General features: G+C 42.2%; 2 protein-coding genes across 2 annotated transcripts in view; one reads left to right on the forward strand and one right to left on the reverse strand.

Annotated features, from left to right (window-relative positions):
* CATSPERE (catsper channel auxiliary subunit epsilon) overlaps positions 1-1,384 on the reverse strand; it is a 50,496-nt gene extending 49,112 nt beyond the window's left edge. Inside the window, exon 1 of the mRNA XM_054576685.1 lies at positions 1,320-1,384. Coding sequence (XP_054432660.1) covers positions 1,320-1,384 — 65 coding nt within the window. The remainder of the gene's footprint in view (positions 1-1,319) is intronic.
* Positions 1,385-3,285: 1,901 nt separating this feature from the next.
* The window catches only part of ADSS2 (adenylosuccinate synthase 2), a 35,809-nt gene continuing 24,166 nt past the window's right edge, over positions 3,286-14,928 (forward strand). Inside the window, exons 1-3 of the mRNA XM_054576691.1 lie at positions 3,286-3,556; positions 13,726-13,828; positions 14,621-14,689. Coding sequence (XP_054432666.1) covers positions 3,374-3,556; positions 13,726-13,828; positions 14,621-14,689 — 355 coding nt within the window. The 5' untranslated portion in view covers positions 3,286-3,373. The remainder of the gene's footprint in view (positions 3,557-13,725; positions 13,829-14,620; positions 14,690-14,928) is intronic.

Below are 14,928 nucleotides of genomic sequence, written 5' to 3' on the forward strand. Positions count from 1 at the left end.
AAAGAGCAAATTTCTGTGAGTCCTTAATCATTCTCATTTCCCTCTATTATTCAGGTACTTAAATTTCTGTCTATATGATTTATGTAAAGCAGCATTGTCCAATATAAATAGAAGGCAAGTCACATTACAAAAGCAAGAAGAAACAAGTGAAATTGACTTTAATAATATATTTTGTTGTTGTATGATTTCCCCTACAGTGGCAAAGTTGAGGAATTCAAACAGATTGTATAGCCTGAAATGCCTAAAAAATATTACCATACAGTTTGATGACCTCTGATGTACACAGAAAGTTGATAAACTCTCTGAGTTCACAGGCCATCCTTAATAATATCAGCTACCATGATTTATTTGATCCATTGTTTGCCAGGCATGTGCTGAGAGCACATTGAATTTAAGCATCACAACCACCTGATGGGAGAGGTTTTCTCATCTTCTTTTAGAGAAGAAAACGAAGACTTACAAAGTTCAATTAGAAACCACATTTTTGCTTTCTCACTACTTCACTCACCTTTCCAATGGCGTCTCACTATTTGACACCTGCGTGGGCCTAGTGAGGTGCTCTGGGTCCCTTCCATTCGAAGCCTCTGAAGGTTGGGTTTATTATTGGTATTCTTACATTTTTTCATGTCGGAGGGCAATAATTATTGTTATAGAAAAACCTCCGTTAAATAGAACGTTCGCAGAGTGTGGTTTTTCAGATTAACCAGCCGTATTTTAACCTACGTCGAAAATCTTTCTAAAATATTTTGGTCCGCTTTCCAATCCAGCAGTTACCTAATACTGAACAAAAATCAAACGTGCATTGAGGACCTCTCAGAATTTTAAGTTTTCATCCCTCGAATCCACTCACTTTATACGCGAATCACATCTCCTTACATTTTGTAACGCACTTTCTCATAAATCATTTGACCATCAACGACCTTATTATCCTAGTGAAGGGGGCCCCCATCCCCAGTCTCTGGGGGCAGTTTTGGGGTTCTCATTTGCCCCTCTCCTCTCAGGCAAAAGCAGAGTGTAGTAGGAGGAAACCGGTTCAAGGATTCATAGGAGCTCAGCTGCCGGAGGACAGACAGCACTGGGACGTTACCGCGACTCTCCAGCAGCCAAGTCCTAGCGGCGTCGCCTCCTATTCCGCCTTCATTCTCTGAAAACTCTCAGAAGGGGCGGCGGGGCGCTGGTGCGAGTGTTCAGGGAACTGCGGGACGAGAGGGTGGTCTGCACGGGCGGTGTTCCCGGGACACTGAGGCGCTGGGTGGGTCCCCTGCTCGGCCCCAGGGACGCCCTCGTCCGGTGTCCCTGCCCACGCCTGGCGCCTCTACCTCCACAGAGCGGAACCGCAGCAGCTCAGCCAGGACAGCAGCACCGCCACTCCCCGGGCTGCCATGGCGGCGCCGGGACCCTCCGCTCAACCGCCCAGGCCTCGCCGGCCCCTGCCTCGCGTTCCCCGGGGGCGCCTGCGGAGCCCGCGGCGGGAGGCGCTGGGGGGCTCGGCGCTGAGGATCTCGGTGCGGCCAGTGCCCCCGAGCCCGGCCAGTGCGGGTGCGCCTGCCTGTCCACTCCCGCGAGCCTGGGAGTTGGATGCTGGAGTGGAAAATTTAAGCCAGATTTTAGGTAAGGCAGAACCACGCTCGTTTCTTTGGAGTGGACTAGCAAAACCACTTCGGAAAATACGAGTTGGCTGAATGAAGATAAAACTTTTCAGTTAGTTTATCTTTTAGCCCAAATTTTCCCTGTAATTGTATATAACCTCTGCAATGGCAAAATAACACATGTACCAGGGCTTCACAGGGCGCAGGCACTCCATGTTCGAAGTTGAACAGAAATGAACGGTAACAGGTGCTCATCGAGCACCTACTGTATGCCTGACACTATCTCATGCACTTGAGTACGAAGAAGTAGGAGAGCATTCTGGTTTACACCAAAGTTTTATAATTTATATGTGTACTTGTCGGTAGACCAAATGATCTGAATCCCGAAGGGCTCCAATTGTGTCTTTATTCCTCCTTCTGTTATCAGTGCCTGGCACAGTCTCCGTTCATAGCAGATCCTCAGTGTTTACTGACTTAATAAATCATTGAACAAAAATAATAAAATGGAGACCAATGGAGAAAGTGATTGCATTTACTTGATTTGGGAGACACTACGTTTTATTTTTAAAATATATATTTATTATTTTCTTTGTTGTTGTTATTTGGGAGACACTATTTTTAATGCTATTCTATGCCCACTTCCCCCCCCGAGACAAGTTTATATCAGAATTATATGTCATAGTTGATTTGTTTTGCAGTTGGAAGAACATTAGATCAGCAGTAGATATACTCCCGAATCTAGCCGCACCTGAAGCGCTAATAAGAATGGAATGTACATCCAGAAAAAGGCTGCGCTGTTGACTCAGACTGCCTAGATAGCAATTCAGCCCGCACTAGAACATGGTCACTTTTAAATCCTCTAAAATAAGGATAAGATAGTATAAACTACCTCATGTGGTTGTGGGAACTGAAAGACCTAAGTGCATCATAGTATCTGGCATTTGGTATACGACATCAGTAACACACTCCTCCTCCTCGAGCCTCTGTTACTAAAGTGTAAAGTGGGAAGCGTTAGGACTCTACTTGCTCTCCAGGTCTTCAGGTCTTACACCCTCTACCTTATCGCTTTACCTTTGAGCTGGTCCCTTTCCATGTCCGCATCTTTATTCTTCTGGTCCTTTACTTTCCTATTCGAAACCTGTATGTTCCCATTCCACCCCACTTGTATTATGAAATTCTACCCTTGTGTTTTGTACACACTCTTCTTAATAAAAACAAATCACTAAAGAATAATTTACAAATGAATGCTTTCGGAGACTGAAACTTGCACAGAGCAGACGCTATGGCCCCAGAACAGGTCACTTTAGCCCAGAGCGTTGCATGCTGGGAGTTGTAGTCCGACGCTCGAGCACGCACTTCCGCGCCTCTCCAGTTTGAAAAGCTGGAGGCAGGGAGGGTAGGCGGAGCGTTGAGGCCGCAGCGCGCTCGAAGCCCCGCCCCCGCGCCTTCCGCTCTCCAGGTTCGTCCAGGAGCGGCGCGCTAGGTCATGGAAGGGGCGTGGCCTCGGTCCCGGGTGGCGGCGGTTGCCGCCACCAGGGCCTCTTCCTCGGGCGGTGCTGCCGAGGCCGGCCTGCGCGGGGCAGTCATGGTCCCTCCTTGAGCGGACTGTGGCGGGGAGCGGGGCGGGGCCTGGCCGGAGGGCGGTGGCCCGGCGGGGGCGGGGGCGGGGGCGGGGCCGGCTCGGGCTCCTTCCTCTGCATGTGGCTAGCGGCTGCGGAGCAGTTCCGTTCGCGCCCTCTTTGCTGCCCGCGTCTCTTTCGGGCTCTCCTCGCGTCACCGGAGCCATGGCGTTGGCCGAGACCAACCCGGCGGCATCCTCCTTGCCCAACGGCGACTGCGGCCGCCCCAGGGCGCGGCCCGGAGGGAACCGGGTGACGGTGGTGCTCGGCGCTCAGTGGGGCGACGAAGGCAAGGGGAAGGTGGTGGATCTGCTGGCGCAGGACGCCGACATCGTGTGCCGCTGCCAGGTGAGGCGACGGGGGTCTGCCGGGAAGCCGGGCCCGGGATGTCGGGCCCAGAACCCGGATCCTCTGTCCAAAACAAGGTGTCACCTTGAGCGTCTCTACTCTTGCTGCGAGCCGCGGCGACGAGGAGAAATGGCGGGAGGTCGGAGACCCCTGACCTGGGGTCCTGGGTGGCGGGGTCGGGGTGGCCTGGAGGCGAGATCGGCTGACCAGGAGCCTGCGAGAGATGCGCGCCGCCCGGGGAGGAGCAGTTTACGGTCTGGGGACCGGTGCTCTGCCCCAGGGCTGGGGCCGGCGTGGGGATGGATGCGGTCGGAGTTGGAGCAGCGACCGCCCGAGGCCTGGTCCTGACTCCAGGCGGAGAGCCGGCGGGCGGCGTCCTGCTCCGCATCTCTCTCCCGGGGGCATCCAGCGGGAGTGGACGGTTCCGAGACGCGCTGAAATCCGGGCTCGCCGTTGCCCCCACCTGCAGGCCCTGAGCTAGCAGATCTTAGCTGCCTCCCGTCCACTTTGTTGACATGAGAACCATCCCTGGGCTTTGGGCTGTTTAATGGCCCCGTTGTTTTACTCCGTACCCTGTATGTTAACATTAGGGGCAGATTATTTTTACTTGTTTGTCCCAGAGGACGGAATCTGAGTTCTTTTACGAGCGAGGCGAGTAAACAGTACATGGATGTCAGATCTGTTATTTAGAAATATTTGCATTGTTCCACTCATAAGGAAAGTGAAGTTTCGGGAAATAGAATGGTAATGCACTTCCTACCGAGAGACACGTGGTTTTCAGTGTAAGCTTTCTTCCTATTTGTCCTTTGCTTTGAGGCACTAGGAGGCCTGGCCTTTGTAAAGGCTCTTAGATAACTATTACCAAATTCAAAACGAGAAATAGTTGAGCAATAAACAGCCACTGTAATGTAATGTTTGAAGTTAACCACTGTTTAGTTCGCAAAATATTTCTTCATGAGCAAACATGACACAGTATGAGGATGCTGTGCTATGTATGTCCTAACAAGTTAGTAGGCCCACTTGATGGGAAGCTTTCTACCTAAAATTGAATAAATACCATTTGAGCATGCAGAAACAAGGTAGTAAAAAGCTAGATACAAATATTCTAACTTATCTCGGTTTTTGTTTGTTTGTTTTTGAATCCAGAAATCCACCCTGCCCATTCGTCACCTAAGAGAGCAGTTGCCCAAGTGGGTCTTGGTGTTGCCAGGAGCACCTCTGCCTCCATTGCAGCCTTCTGTTCCTCCACCCCTGCAGCAACACAGCTCCCTGACTTAGTTACCCACCTAAAGGTGTTGGCGTTGAACCGCTGCCCCATGCAGCAGGAGCTCAGCCCTCACCTTCCTTTTGTCTTCACGTTAGATCGGGCCCTGCTGTGGGGAGAGAAGTGTGAGGATGCTCTCCTGCTGGGCAGAAGCGGGGAGAGCCTGAGGGCCTGTCTGTCTCCTCTTCGCTCACTCCTGATCGTCATCCTTACCTGGGGATACTAGGACTCAGATTGAGCTACGTTACTGCTCGTAAGAAGGTGGTGGGGATGTTATCATTGTGACGTTTATTACTATCCCTTTGAAAAATAGTAGAATTAGTTTGTAGATTGGAGATACTGCCATGTTACTGTGGAAGTAGTCTTGAAGGAGGTCATGGACCAATCTGCTCTGATGCCCTTGGGAAGTCTAGGGAGAAGTCATTGAGAAGGAGCCAAGTTTGGCTCTAAAATGTTAGCTGAAGATAGAGGAGAAACATATGAACAGACTTGTTAGGCAGGCTTCCCTCACTTGTAAACTTTGGACTTGATACCTTCCTTCTGTAATTCGAAAGTCTTTACATTCTTCCAGTGCCTTTTAAGAGCTCGTAGTTTGAGCTTATCGCCTTGTTTGATGATTCAAGTTTTGTGTATTGTTGAACACATGTACTTTGTTAGAATTTAATATTTGTCATATTCATCCCATAAACTCAAATTTTATACAGATTGTTTCTCTAGAAGGGGTATGTACATCATGTATCCATGTTACAACAACGTAGGAAGGTGCCCACATGGAGCGTAGAGTCTAGTGGACAAGTGTTATGGGAGTAGGTAGTACAGTAATGGAGGAGGCTGCTAGGACAGGCGCTTCACAAGGTTGTAGTAAGAGAGTAGGAAGGCCTCTTTCTGATAGCACAAAAGTAGTTTTGTCAGGAAGCCTAGTGCTGCTTTCTGCCCTAAGTCCTCTCAAAGTAAACTATTACACTTCATTTCCTTCCTTTTGTTGAATAGAAACTGCAGAGATTTTTTAACCGTTGTGGTTTATACCAGGCCTTAAGCAAGGGCTTGTTTATTGTTCTTGGAGAAAGCAAACCTCGTAGTCTTGGTTACAATACAGACATGAAGTTGCCTGTGATCAGGAATGGCTAGAACAGTGTTCCTTTCTTTGTGTCCTCCCCCACTCCCCAGGGTTTTAAAGTTAATACCAAGAGAAAACATTAACTAAATTTAATTACAAAGGGAAAGTGTATCCTGTCACTAGGTATATATAAAAGCTTCCCATAAAAGTAAACTCAATGGAAAAAATGTTAATTTGTAGCTAGAGGCTAGTATCTGCTGAAGGCGCTTTTAATAGGTGATAAAGAATTGTAAGAGACAACCAGCAGCAAACAGACTTTCTCCGTGAAATAATTGGAAACATTAAAAAAGTTATTTAATGCCTTGACGATATGCAGCTAAAATCATTATTTCCCAAACCACTTACCGTTATTGTGGAGATGGTAGGGAATTCCCATTGAAGGTAAACCATTATTCTGGGTTTATAATAATTGCTATTTCTGTATCTACTGACTGTCAGGGTTGCTTTTTATACACATAGTTTATAGTATTTCCCAAGTACATACGTGTACACCAGTTTCTCTTTAATACTTGGTTAAAACTTGTTTTCTTGGATTATTGTGCCTTCCCTACTAGTAACATAAGTTTTCTCAAAAAGAGGATTTGTTTCTTTTTTGTTTTCTTCCATGGCACTTAGTACTGTGAGGCAGAATGTAAATATTCAACATTTATTGGGTAACTGGATCACCCCAGGAGACTTCTTTGAAATCACTAGTTTAACCCTGTCTTGCAAATTATTTTAACACCTCCTGGACAAGTTCATTGACTGTTAGAACGAGTTTAAGGATTCCCACATTTCTTGGATGAATTTAGTATTTGAGCTAGTATTTTTTTTTTTTTTACATTGTACTATTATGTTCAAAGGCTTTAATAGTTATATTAAAGTCTCATCTCTTGCATCTAAGAGAAAATAGGTGACTGATCATTTCTTTTGGCCTATTTCCTCAGCATGTGTCAGTTGAATACCATGCAATTATAGTAAACAGTCTTTCTCTGCTGAGGGTGGTAGATCATAAAGCCTGGTCTATGTGGATGTCCCCAGGTGTTTTCTATTTAAGCCTATTTTAATATTACCATCGTCTCTATTTTTAAGGCATGAAATTTTAAGTTATATGGGATCATCTCAGTGGCGTCTGACCAATATTACTTGTTTTTTAAATGTTGGCAGGCATGCGTGGGTTACTTGAATAGTTTCAAGCATCTGTAGGAAAAATTGTTATTTAGAACAAATCTAGAATGAACTGGTAAACTGATACATACTTAACAGCTTCCTTATTGTAACTGGATACAAATGTAGTTGTAGTGCCCTTTGGGGACTATGTCAGGTTTTGACACCCAATGTTAGTGAGGGTGAGCTGCATACGGATTCGTGGAGGCTGGTGGCTGTTAGGACACTTTCATCAGTGGGAAGCCCAGTACTGCCTGGTGGAGGCGACTGAGAACAGTCAGTGGGGAACAGTACCCGTGGCTACTGGGACCTCAGATGGGCTGGTTCTTACACTGAACCAACTTTTAATTAATTATACTTAATTCAATGTAGTGTAACTCCTGTTTAAAAAACAGGCGGTCCCATGAAATTTTTAAAAACGGATTTTTTAAAACTTTTAAAAAGTTTGTATCAAATTTTTTATTTGTGAGAGAAAATGATTTTTTTTTTTTGACTTGACATGTGCCGTTCAATTTCAGCGCATTTTTAAGAAAACATCATATGTGTAATGATTGGGTGAGTTTATTAAGCATTTACAAAGAGCTGCTGGGTGCCGTTGGTGTATGCACTTTTTTGGTTGCATGTCTGATCCTCCCACCCATGACCCTGGTCATCTCTGATCCTCGTCCAGTGGGTATTTATTAATAATAGAATTTGGAACCTACAGTCTAAACCTTCTTGATTAGGAATGTGAGGTCCTCCAGGCAATGCCCCTGCCCATTTCCGTTGTGAGTTGTTTCGTAGTGGTGAGTTAAGGTACAAAATACAGATACATGAGATTTTTATCGCTTGTGAGACATTCATCTGTGTATGAAACTGTAAGGGAAAGGGGTTATCTCAAGCCTTTAAAAGATAACAGAGCAGCGCACTTGAATGTCTCTGCTAAAAAGAAATTCAGATACCCTGTATATGTTTTCCTATCCAGTGTGTCTGGTTACTGTTAAATAGTTTAATTTGATCAACTTACTGGTAGTAACTTAATCTGTTCTACTTTAAAATAATAAGCTAGTTACCATTATCTGAATGTTTTTCACAAAAGAGAAGTCATCCTTATTTATAATTACTTTATTGCTGTGGATTGACAAGAGTTAGTTTTGCCAACAGTGAAATGTTCTATCTGGAAAGAGAGACACAGTCTTACCATTTTTAACAAGAAAGCAGCACAAGTAATGATTGACTCAAAAGATTGTTAGGTTCCTAAGAAGCTTGAAGACTCTAGACAAGAAATAGGAGGCTTTTTGTTGTTGTTGCTGCTGGAATAGTTCACAGGCGTTGTGTATGAGGCATTGCTGGTCTCCGCTACAATCCACCGTAGTTCATTGGAAAAACTGATTTTTTTCCTATGACAAATATTGGATATATCTTATTGCCCTATTGGGTTTCAGCTCGATTTCTGATGGTTCTTCGTGATGGTTGTTCTATATTTTAGTTGTAATTTTGATGTGGTTGTGGGAAGAGGTAAGCCGTGTCTGCCTGTGCCACCTTCTTGACCAGAAGGCCTCCATACTGTTTTTAACTGTGGCTGTATCAATCTGCATTTCTACCAACAGTGCACGAGGGTTCCCCTTTTTTTTTTTTTTAACATCCTCACTAACACTTGTTGTTTGTGGATTTAATGATAGCCATTCTGACAAGTGCGAGGTGATATCTCATTGTGGTTTTAATTTGTATATCTCAGCCAGTTACTGACATTGAGTATCTTTTCCTGTCTATTGGCCCTCTGTATGTCCTCTTTGGAGAAGTGTCTATTCAGGTCTTTAGCCCATTTTTAAATTGGATTGTTTGTTTTTTTTGGTGTTGAGTAGTTTAAGTTCTTTATAGATTTTGGATATTAATCCCTTATTAGATGTATCATTGGCAAATATGTTCTCCCATTTAGTAGGTTGTCTTTTCATTTTGTTGGTGGTTTCCTTTGCTGTGCAAAAACTTTTTAGTGTGATATAATCCCATTTGTTTATTTTTTCTTTCATTTCTCTTGCCCTAGAAGATGTATCAAAAAAAAATATTGCTGAGAGAAATGTTAGAGATTTTATTGCCTATGTTTTCTTCTAGGAATTTTATGGTTTTGGGTCTTCCATTTAAGTCTGTAATCCATTTTGAGTTTATTTTTGTATGTGGTTTAAGGAGGTGATCAAATTTCCTTTTTTGCAAGTATCTGTCCAATTTTCCCAGCACCATTTATTGATGAGTGTCTTTACCGCATCGTATGTTCTTGCCTCCTTTGTCAAGTATTAATTGACCATATAGTTGTGGGTTTATTTCTGGGCTCTCTGATCTGTTCCAGTGATCTATATGTCGGTTTTTATGCCAGTACTATGCTAAAACTGACCTCTTGAGTGATGTTCATTTTGAGCTGTATGACTCCAGTACAGTGCTCATGTATTAGAGCAAAAAGGAAAAAGAGACAATACATAGACTATTTCAGTGCCTGTTTTAGAGGCTTGGGAAATGCATCTGGGCTACGTGCATGAAATTGTTAGCCCTGGGTGCTGGGGCCTCCAATGCTGCTGGAAAAGACCATCGTTTCAGGTTTATAACACTGTCCCATCAGGAAGTCCCTTTGTTGGGGGAGTGATTTTTGGGAAGAGACATAGTAACACACTTAGTTAAGGATTAGGAGTCAGTTTTGCGATTAATGTTATTTTATTCCCTTCCAAAATTTTTTTTTAATCCCCTCTGGACCTTTGGAGTTTATTAGTTAGAAATTTACATGTATCAACATTTCCTGGTCTAAACTTCTATTCCACAGTTGGGCTTGACAGCCTCTGGTTCTTTGGAGCCATGGGAAAAAATTAAAAAATACTTGTCTTCTGACTTTTATAAGCTTAAAATCAAATGGAGAAGCAAAGGCATACATGGGAAAACTGAGGACAGTACAAAGTAACTAAATACTAGGATATCATCCCTGTGTCCTGCAGTACCACGTGTCAGAGTTTTGTTCCTGACAGCATAAATATTCGAATGTAGAAATTAATCGTTGTTATGTTTACTCATCATCATCAGTGCAGCTTGTGAATTCAGAGACGAGCTGCATAGGCGGCACTGTCCCCAGGAGTTTGTTTTGGGAGTCATTTGGATTCTTTGCAAACAATGGAAAGAGCTGGTCTTGAGCAAAATGGGGATTTGTTTGAAGAAAGAGCAGGAAGGCCAACTCTCCTCTGAGGGGCCGCAGACAGAGGCAGCTCTGGGGTCTCAGCAGCCAGGAGTGGCGGCCTTTCTCTTGAGGATGCTCCCTTAGGTGACAGACAGCTCTGACTCCTAAGTACCTTCTTCTCTATTCAAAATCAAATACCCAAGAAAGGGGAGCTTGATCTGCTCTCTGGGACATCTTTCCCTGCCAGATCAAATAACTGTGGCCCAAAGGGGTGACGACTAGGATATGCAAATTAGGGGGAGGGTCGGGAGAAGAGGGTCAGAATCAAATTGCTATTCTGCAACCCTCTGTTTGCATAACAATTGTGCATACTCTTTTTTTAAAGTTAAATAATATATAATATACAGCTTTGGTAATTACAACTATTTGTTAAATGCTGCATGAGTGACTGGTGTCTTAGTGTTTTGGGAATTTAGCAAAGCAGCAAGAGATAGTTACATGTACCTGAATATGAATATATGATTAATAATTATATGTGGGGAGATAATTTGCCAAATTTGGCTCGGGGAAATTTTGGACTGAGAGAAGAATAGTGCACCTCTGTTAAAAATAGAACAAAAACATTTATCTTCCATCATTCCTGTAGTACCTTTGGCCTGCAGTGCTGACTAGTCATGCTTAGTCACTGAAGATGATTAAATGAGTGTGTCCTTGCCACTTCCGCCGGCGCACACGCAGAGAGGTGCCCGCGTGAGAAGCACTGCCACAAGGGCAGACCCGCATCCAGCTCAGAGCTGCGGCCCTTGCAGTCCTTCGGTGGGAGTGGGCAGCGGTGCTCGTTGAAGCGTCTTGGTTTTGCTACCTGCTAACACTGGTGGCTCTCCTTGGACCAGCATCCTCTGTATCCTGAGAATTTTGTATTTTAGGTTAGCGTCCAAATAGGCACTTCAAATTTGAAGCTTTACCCATTGCATTTTTGTGAAATATGACACTATACTCAAACTTATCTTCTGTATAGATTACCTTGTCAAGAAACTCCTTATGGCTAACTAGATCCTGCTCAGTTCACCCGGAGAATCTTGTCTGCACAGCGTGTTTCCTGATTAGAAGCTATCAAGCCCTGCCTTCCTCATGGGGCGCTTGGGACCAAATACACTGATAAGCACTTACATTTTCTCCCCTAGCTCCTTAGTGGGATAATCCAGCGTTCTTCTGGGTATATCTAACCATATTTTCATATTCAATCAAATGGAATTTAAATGAGATTTAAACTGTATTGCTATCCTTAATAATGAGACATGGGTTATTGAAAACTGTTGGGTAATGATGGAGCAAACTGTTCATTAAAATATGATTTCAAGCCTTTTGCAGCTGAACATTTCCAGCCTAAAGCACCACCTCTAAACTTGGAAGAACTTAAAGAATTAAACCAATTTGTTGCTCCTGAAGTGATCTGGGGGGACCGCAATCACAGCCTCCTGCCTCAGACAGACATTTCAGCCATAATAAACGCTTTTCTGGTTGTCTCAGAGTTACGAAACCTTATAACAATTTAGTAAGCATTGATTAAATTGAGTGACTTATAATCATTTAGAATTAAATAATTATAATAGCAAATAAGCATTTTTCTAGGATCTACAGAAATTTTTTAAAGGTTAAGAGCAACATGTTCTTTGGGTGTGTAATACATGTTTTAGGATTCTTCTATCAGAATTTTCAATAAGCTAGCACAAATGGAGAATACTAATGTACCAGGAAGTGTACTGTAGCACATTGTTCAAAATGACAAAAGATTGGAAACAACCTGAATACCTCTCTTACGAGACCAATTCAATAGATGATGTGTGCATATAGAAAGGAATGCAGTACAGTGCAGCTGGTAGGCAAATGAGATGGTTCTGTTTACACAAGATTATGGAATGAGCTCTAAGGTTGTTAAGTAAAAAAGCAAGTTGCCCAGGTGTATGTAGTTTGCTAACATTTGTGGAATTAAACAGTATATAAATACGTGTGTATATATGCACAGTTGTCTCTGGAAGGACACAACACTGGTATCTGGTTGCCTGTAGCAGGGAGCTGGGCCAGGTTGGGGGGTGGATATGAGAAAGACCACTTTTTTCTGCGCGTCCTCTGTGCCTGCGTATCTATCCTATGCAGATATTTCCTATTAAAAATAAATAGTAAAAAATACTCACCTTTGCCCTTGATGGTACCACGTGAAGGAGGTATTGCTTAACACTCCCGCTTCCGTCTTGCTGTGCCTCACCACCCAGCTGTCGCCCTGTAGACTATAGGTCACCACTGTCAATCGGGGGTTTTTAAAACATACATGACATACGGTAGCCTTCAAACAGGGAATTCTTTGCTTTGTACAGTGTGAAACAGTGTAAATAGGCATTTGCTTTTTTGTAGGACGTATTTACCTGGCGTTTTTGTGAATTCATGATTGGTAATGATTTGGTGACATGTAAATAACATTCATTTTGACAAAAATGGCCTTGTGATCAAATTAATTCTCAGGAGATACATTTTTTTAAATGTCTCTTGAAGATGTTGGTAAACTTTTTGTTGCAAATATATTTCTAGTGTGTGGTTTACTTTAAATTTTTTGTTAATATTGTATAGAAGTTTAAACCTATAGTTAATTGATTTGTGATTTCTCCGATCCCTTTAAACTTAGAAATATTATCTGGTCACTTAATGTTGTCTGCTTGACTTTTATCGTTTGACTTCCAATTTTGCTGTTACTGACTGTTTGGGCATGAGCCTCACAGAGCGGAAGTTTCGCTGCGGGTCAGTGGTGCGGCTCTCGCTGTGGAGGTTCTTCGACCCAGTGCGTTCCTTTATCTGGACATTGGGTGGTGGGTTCAAGGGATCTACTAGTAACCAAACTCACAAGACTAATTTATAAGTTTAAAAATTTAAGTCTCAGAATAACCACTATTTGAGGGATTTACTTGGGAGATTTTCTACTTGATAATTCCATGTAAAAGTACAAGTTTCAGGTCACAAAGTTGCTTGGCACACTCTTAGGACAGTGAAAATTACAGGAATATTTACATCAAGTTAGGGTAGCTGGATAGATGACCCCTTCCTAGTTTAGGGATTTTTTTGTTTGTTTAGAATATCCTGGACAATTAATTAGATTACTACATGTGTTACATAGTGCCAAAAACAGAATAATAAACTAAATGTCCCTTGTGCTTTTTCATTTTTTTATGTCTTTTTAGAGGGGCTATTCTTCTTATCTCCGAGAAACCTGAAATCTCCCGATTTTTAGGTCCTGTCAGGAGTATTCACTCAAGCACACTCTGGTGAGGAAGGAGAGGGCATAGCAAAGCTGTTGTAAAGCTTCAAAGAATAAGTGTTCATGGCAAGTGGTTGGATTTTCTTAAGCTATATTGACATTTTAGCAGGACATCATTAATTCACTTTGGAAGGAGATATATTACTTGTCAAATTTACTGTTAGATTAAATTTTTCCATCTTTTTTTTTTTCTTTTTTTCAGGGAGGAAATAATGCCGGCCATACAGTTGTTGTGGATTCTGTGGAATATGATTTTCATCTTTTACCCAGTGGAATAATTAATCAAAATGTTACTGCATTCATTGGTAAGTATAGAGTGAACCACTTGGGAATTTTTCCCCCTAGTTGATGATAGTGTTCATTTTTCATTATCAAACTGATTTCATCTTTCACTAATCAAATGATTAATCTTGACCTTGGTACCTTCTGGAATATATCTAACTTGGGCTATTTTACAACTCTTTTACATCTTTTAGCACAAATACTTTTTGGAATGATTGCTTTGCATTGATCTGTGGTCATCGGCAATCTTAATTCTAGAAAGAACCATTATATTCGGTCATCAGATCAGTTTTTGAAATATTGTGGGGCACAGTAAGAAAAACAAGAAGTTTATGTTTTATAAATTGATTCTGAACCCTTATAACATGATGCAATCTGGTATGTTCTACTCTAGTTTTTTACTTTTAAAAATGCTAATCACAACCCACTAAATTGATTTTATTCCCACTAATAGGGTGTGGTTCCCAATTTGAAAGACATTGATCTAGAGTCCACTGTGACCTGGTGTAATTTGTCTGAAACATGTGTACATAACAGTTTCACTTTGTTTCAAAGAACTTTTAAATTATATTGAACATAATTTTAGGGTATTTATATTCTGTATATTATGCTTTATTGTGTATTTATATTTTACTGTTTAAAGCTTGGAATCCTTTCTGAGGTGATGATAAATCAGAACGTCCAATGAATAAAAGTCCTTCAATCTTCCGTTCTAGTTAAATAGTTATTATAGACGTCTATGTTTTAACATTATTATGTGTGTCTGTATTACAAGTATAGATGTTTACAGTTGGGATTCATTTATTTTCTTTTAGGAAATGGTGTGGTAATCCATCTACCTGGATTATTTGAGGAAGCAGAAAAAAATGTTAAAAAAGGAAAAGGTAGGAAAGAATGAGTCTGCTGTGTCTGGTAACCAGCTATTATTTTATTCTGGGGTAAAGTTTTATTTGGATCTCAAGTCAGCCACTTAACGTTTCCATCTTATACGTCAAACTGGCAGGTTATTGTAGGACAAGTTCTTAAATGTCAGTTGTTAAATTTCATTCCTTATAATCAGCATTTAAACAAAAGACAAACATAGTAAGGTCACTGTTTACGTCTTGGTTATTTTACACATGGG

Source organism: Pteronotus mesoamericanus, unplaced genomic scaffold (genome assembly GCF_021234165.1).
Source record: "Pteronotus mesoamericanus isolate MK-2021 breed Mesoamerican mustached bat unplaced genomic scaffold, CSHL_Meso_final contig_347, whole genome shotgun sequence".
In the NCBI taxonomy this organism is placed as follows: domain Eukaryota; kingdom Metazoa; phylum Chordata; class Mammalia; order Chiroptera; family Mormoopidae; genus Pteronotus; species Pteronotus mesoamericanus.